This window comes from Rhinopithecus bieti, unplaced genomic scaffold (genome assembly GCF_001698545.2).
Source record: "Rhinopithecus bieti isolate Rb0 unplaced genomic scaffold, ASM169854v2 scaffold_7967, whole genome shotgun sequence".
In the NCBI taxonomy this organism is placed as follows: Eukaryota; Metazoa; Chordata; class Mammalia; order Primates; family Cercopithecidae; genus Rhinopithecus; species Rhinopithecus bieti.
In genome coordinates this window covers 2,019,107-2,025,454 of record NW_016806112.1, presented here as the reverse complement: position 1 = coordinate 2,025,454, position 6,348 = coordinate 2,019,107, and the positions used below count along the sequence as shown (strand labels likewise).

Sequence of the window (6,348 nt, the reverse complement as noted above, 5' to 3'; positions counted from 1 at the left end):
TGAGGCGGAGTCTCGCTCTGTCACCCCGACTGCAGTGCAGTGGCCAGATCTCAGCTCACTGCAAGCTCCGCCTCCTGGTTTTACGCCATTCTCCTGCCTCAGCCTCCTGAGTAGCTGGGACTACAGGCGCCCGCCACCTCGCCCGGCTAGTTTTTGTATTTTTGGTAGAGATGAGGTTTCACAGTGTTAGCCAGGATGGTCTCGATCTCCTGACCTCGTGATCCGCCCGTCTCGGCCTCCCAAAGTGCTGGGATTACAGGCTTGAGCCACCGCGCCCGGCCTAAACCGCTATTCTCAATAATACTTTCTTCCTTTAAATATACACACAGTATACACATAAGAAATGCGTATACACGTACACATTTCTTCCCCTTAGTAGCTGTCTCATTATCTTTCTCTGTCTACCTTCCATCTTTAAAGGATTTATTTATTCATTTATTTAAAAGAGAGAGAGTCTTGCCCTTTTTTCTAGGCTTAAGTGCAGTGGCACCATCATAAACCACTGCAGCCTGAAATTCCTGGGCTCAAGCAATCCTCTCAACTCAGCCTCCTGAGTAACTAGGATTACAGGCATGTTGCCACCACGCCTGGCTAATTTTTTTTATTTTTATTTTTTTGTAGAAACTGGGTCTTGCTATGTTTTCCAGGCTGGTCTTGAACTCCTGGCCTCAAGCGATCCTCCCATCTTAGTCACCCAAAGTGTTGGGATAACAGGTGTGAGCCACTGCTCTTGGCCTTGAAGAATCTCTTAACAACAGTATATTACTGGGTGTTTTTTTTTTTTTTTTGAGACGGAGTCTCGCTCTGTCGCCCAGGCTGGAGTGCAGTGGCCGGATCTCAGCTCACTGCAAGCTCCGCCTCCCGGGTTTACTCCATTCTCCTGCCTCAGCCTCCCGAGTAGCTGGGACTACAGGCGCCCGCCACCTCGCCCGGCTAGTTTTTGGTATTTTTTAGTAGAGACGGGGTTCCACCGTGTTAGCCAGGATGGTCTCGATCTCCTGACCTCGTGATCCGCCCGTCTCGGCCTCCCAAAGTGCTGGGATTACAGGCTTGAGCCACCGCGCCCGGCCTGTATTTTTTAGTAGAGACGGGGTTTCACCGTGTTAGCCAGGATGGTCTCGATCTCCTGACCTCGTGATCCGCCCGTCTCGGCCTCCCAAAGTGCTGGGATTACAGGCTTCAGCCACCGCGCCCGGCCATTACTGGGTTTTTCTAAGAGGCATACTGATAATCTCTGTCTTTTAAGAGGGAAGTCTAGATCACTTTTACTTACTTTGATTTGGATTTGTTTCTATTTTATTATTTTGTGCTACTTATACTTTTTGGAGTTTATTTCCCTTCCTGCCTTTCATTGTCATGATCATTTTGTTACTCACTTTTCCCTCTACCTCTTCTGAAGTTATACATTCTAATTATAGTTTCCTTAAAATATCAACAAGTAAACTTTATGTTTCTTCTGAACAATAAATGGATCTTATTAGAATAGTTTAATTATCCCCTTTCTTCTTTCATATTATTGTTATCCAGATTTGGTTCCATTTTATTTTAATAATGTCAATCAGCCATTTGTTACGATGATTACTGCCCCATCAAATCGATGTTTTAGAATACAAGGGGATAATTTTTTCTAATCAATCCTTCTTGTATATCACACCTTCCCCTTCTAGTTTCAATTTTCTTCTTCCTTGCTCTTTTATGTCACCCAAACCAATCGCCCCACCCTCCAAGGTCACCACAGCAATGGGAAAATGAACTAGGGACTTCCTTACTCTCTTGACAGCTAGGTTTTCCATTTAAAAGGATGATTGTCCTATTTTATCCAGCATTTCTAGGTGTTTAGTATTTCAGGTTATCTAGCCTATCACATTGTCGAAAGTGGAATTCAAAACAAAGAAAATTAGTAGAAGGATGATGTCAATTCAAACTTGAAACTGAATGACTTAATTCTGTTACTTTTTTTTATTAAAAAATAGGTTCTATGAATCTATATAATGGATTATACAACCAGCAAACTTTCTACAAAGGGCCAGATGGTAAATATTTTAAGCTTTGCAGGCCACATTTGGTGCCTGTAGCATATTCATCTTTTCCCTTTTTACAACCCTTTGAAAATGTAAAAAAAAAAAAATTCTAAACTGCCACACAGTACAAAAACAGGCCACGGGCCCAATTTGGCATGCAAACAGGCCATAGTTAGCTGATCCTTATATTCAATAAGCATACAGAAGTGGGTGGGTGCTTTCTATTTCAGAAGCCACTGTGATGAACTGCAGCAAAGCACAGATGAAATGCGTCAGTGCTGTCCACTCATACATGACAGGCCACCTCAATCAAGCCCGATAACCTGAACCACAACCCCTAGCCTACCAACTAACTCCATATCAAACTGCAGAAAAAAGAATGTGACTCACTGGAAGGGTCCACATCAAGCCCTCTTTATCATCAGCACCATTACAAAGTGCCAAAGTCTTCAATTTTACATTCATACTTCCCACTGAAAAACACTTAATACTGTTACCATTTATGTTGACATCAACATAACTGGAGTTTATTTTCCTTTCCTGCCTTCCATTGTAATAACCACAATTTTATTATTCACTTCCCCCTCCACCTCTTCTGAAGTTAGACATTCTCCTTATATTCTTTAAAATTATTTTTCTTAAAATAATAACAAGCAAACTTTACTTACTCTGTGCTTCTTCTGAACAATAAATGACATGTTGACATGCTGTCAATGTCAACATAAGTGGTGACAGTATTAAGTTTTTTCCAGTGGGAAATATGAATGTAAAATTGAAGGCTTTTTATGAAGCTTTTTTTTTTTGAGATGGAGTCTCGCTCTGTCACCCAGGCTGGAGTGCAGTGGCGCCATCTTAGCTCACTGCAACCTCTGCCTCCCGGGTTCAAGCGATTCTTGCGCCTCAGCCTCCCGAGTCGCTGGGACAACAGGCGTGTGCCACCACGCCTGGCTAATTTTTTGTATTTTTAGTAGAGAGGGGGTTTCACCATGTTAGCCAGGATGGTCTCGATCTTGTAACCTCATAATCCACCTGCCTTGGCCTCCCAAAGTGCTGGCATTATAGGTATGAGCCACCACACCTGGCCTTTTTTTTAAGCTCTTATCAAACTTCTGGACTCCAGAATTCCAGCCTTGTCCAACCTGCTAGGCTCACTACTTACAAGACCCTGACTCTTTCACTACATATTTGCCTAGGAAACTCTGTTCTTCCAGGTGGCTCACTGTAACATCTCCCCACAACCTCCTGGGTATTCAGAATCTTCACCTTCTCCATATCCAACCAGGTTCAGCTTTGGCCATTTGCAACAGAATTGGGGTGTGCAGCTCCTAGGAGGAGTGGCTGTATGGTAATATCTCCTCTCCTAAGTACAATGGACCCATGGAATGAGATGTTCTGGGAGTGGTCTATGCTTAGTGACAGACACTAACCTTGAGATTGCTGGAACAAACTACTTATTCCTCCTGGTCTCGACATAATCCTTAGCTGCTGAGACAGTGCAGAGAGAACTTGTTCCTTTTGAGGAGTGAAGATTTTTGCCTTTTAAATGAACTGTGGAATTGTGGAATACTTCCTTACTTGGTTTTCTCTCCTGGCTCTTGATTTTAGCAGCTGTTGCTGACTGCAATCTTGACTGGCACTCTTACCCTGTGTGAACTAAGAAACAACCTACCAACTGAACAAAGACCCTCCTAACCACACACAGCAAGGTCAAGGATTTGCACACCAGATTGTCCTTTGATTCTAATTTACTGGCACAAAGCAAGAGTTTTTGTCATCCTGATTCCAAATAATCCTACTTCTAAATAATATGCCCTGATCTAGGAAACTGCACAGGAAAACAATTCAAACTGGATGTTTGTTATTAAGGCACAAAATTATGGCAAGAAATCAAACTGTTGGGTATTAAGATTAAAGCCAATTTCCCTTTTGTCAAATTAGAAAACGCAGAAAAGTAAATTATACAAGGTGTTTTGCTATTACTTAAAATAGTTCTCTGCTTATATGTATTTTTAATGCTGATAAAATGTTATACAGCTCTTTTGTATTTTTTTAAGATATAATTTATCTCGCCAAGAATTAAGACAAATAGCATAGCAAGATTTTTTTTTAAATTAGGATTGGAGGAAATATATCTGTATTGAAAATATGTGAAGCAGGCCGGGCGTGGTGGCTCAAGCCTGTAATCCCAGCACTTTGGGAGGCCGAGGCGGGCAGATCACGAGGTCAGGCGATGGAGACCATCCTGGCTAACATGGTGAAACCCCGTCTCTACTAAAAAAAATACAAAAAACTAGCCGGGCGAGGTGGCGGGCGCCTGTAGTCCCACCTACTCGGGAGGCTGAGGCAGGAGAAAGGCGTGAACCCGGGAGACGGAGCTCGCAGTGAGCTGAGATCTGGCCAGTGCACTCCAGCTTGGGTGACAGAGCAAGACTCCGTCTCAAAAAAAAAAAAAAAAAGAAAATATGTGAAGCAAACTATAGGAAAACCTAAGGGAAAAGTAATTGATGGAACTTCTGATGTAAGGGGATGACAAAAAGATATGAAAAATGTACACTCCAGCATCTGCACCCCTTACATGTGCCATGCAAACGCCCCTAGACAAGTCTGAACAAGACATGCAAGGAAATTAAAGAGAAGAGTGGGGCTTTCCCTAAAATGTCACTGTTTAGTTGGAAAGCTTACAACAGTTAACCACAAAGTGTTCTCGAGAAAAACATGTCAAAACTGTTTTCTTCTATTGCTAAGAGAATATAATCTTTTCACCATATAAAAACTGTGAGTTCTGTTGCTGGGGTAGAGAGAATATTCAGACCTTCTGTGCCTGAACTTTCTCATCCAACAATTCCCAGAATGCTAGCAAGAAAGATTCTCCAGAAGATCTCTGACTTCTTCCACAATTTCATACTCATCTGGAATTAACAAAATCACAATCCAGGCTGGGTATGGTGGCTCATGTCTGTAATCCCAGCACTTTGCAAGGCTAAGGCGGGTGGATCACGTGAGGTCAAGAGTTCGAGACCAGCCTGGCCAATGCGGTGAAACCCCATCTCTAGTAAAAAATACAAAAAAATTAGCCGGGGGTGGTGGCACAAGCCTGTCATCCCAGCTACTTGGGATGCTGAGGCAGGATAATTGCTTGAACCCAGGAGGCGGAAATGGAGGTTGCAGTGAGTTGAGATCACACCACTGTACTCCAGCCTGGGCGACACAGCAAGACTCCATCTCAAAAAAAAGAGAGACAGAGAAAATTCAAACAATATTAGCATGCTATTCCCTGGTCCTACATGACAGTTGTCACTAGGGTTTTGAAGAGACATGAATTAAGATTACACAGGCTAAAGAATAAATGTTATTTGCTAAGCCTTGTTTTGGAGTCATTTCTTTTGTATTAAATCTATATGAATTCAGTCAATCTCTTGTACAACAATAACCCAACCCTCCTTTGGTATTGTGACATCTGTTACAACATCTTTGATGTTTATTGCTTAGGTAACATATACCTCTCTATGCTTTTGAAGGTCTACTACATAGTAGGCACTCAATAAAGTCTGGTAAATGAGTGCAAGTTATAAACAAATGTATGCTTTTCCACACAATTTCCACGCAGACTAAAGACTGAGTGTTTTATCCTCATCTTTCTAAAAACATAGCAGATACATACCTGTCTTCTTTATTGACTTGAGAATAGTATGATCTCTGTCTGATTGCAGAATAGAAGGAAAAAGCCTCATTCAGATAGCTGGTTTCAGATGTGCGTAAGCTATGAGAAAAAATAAATTTTTAAATATGACAGTGTCAGAGACTCTTCACCACAGTAAATACTTGTTCTATATACTGCTGTATTCCTCTATCTCATGGGGTGAGGGGGTGGGAATGACTGTCCTAAATTTGAATCGGCAAGGCAATATCACCCTTAAAATGCATAAAAAATAATAATTAAAATTTTTGAAAAACCTCCTTGCTGCATCCAAGCCTTTTTTGATGCGAATCCATATTGCACATTACCCTCCTTCTCTGAAGTGACTCAAACAGCATTCCATCCAGTGAAATCCTTATCTCCCAGGACTAGGTCACTTCCTCAAATCCATACAGTCCTTTGGCCCATTTCTTTAATTTTTTTCCTCACAGAACTGAGGAATGCACTAATCCATATTAATCTTCAGGGGATGTTAATGAATTATGTTTCACAAGGGACTTTTTTTTATTTTTTATTTTTTTTATTTTTTAATTTTTTTTATTTTTATTTTTTTTCACAAGGGACTTTTTAAGAAAATATTTCTACCTGAGAAAACACATTTCTAGTTTTACAAGGGACTTTTAAAGACAA

The 6,348-nt window shown here is 41.3% G+C and overlaps 1 protein-coding gene across 1 annotated transcript in view; it reads right to left on the bottom strand.

Annotated features, from left to right (window-relative positions):
• The window catches only part of SCAI (suppressor of cancer cell invasion), a 200,440-nt gene that overhangs the window by 65,410 nt on the left and 128,682 nt on the right, over nt 1-6,348 (bottom strand). Inside the window, 1 exon segment of the mRNA XM_017874756.1 lies at nt 5,683-5,781. Within this exon segment, the coding sequence (XP_017730245.1) occupies nt 5,683-5,781 (99 nt within the window).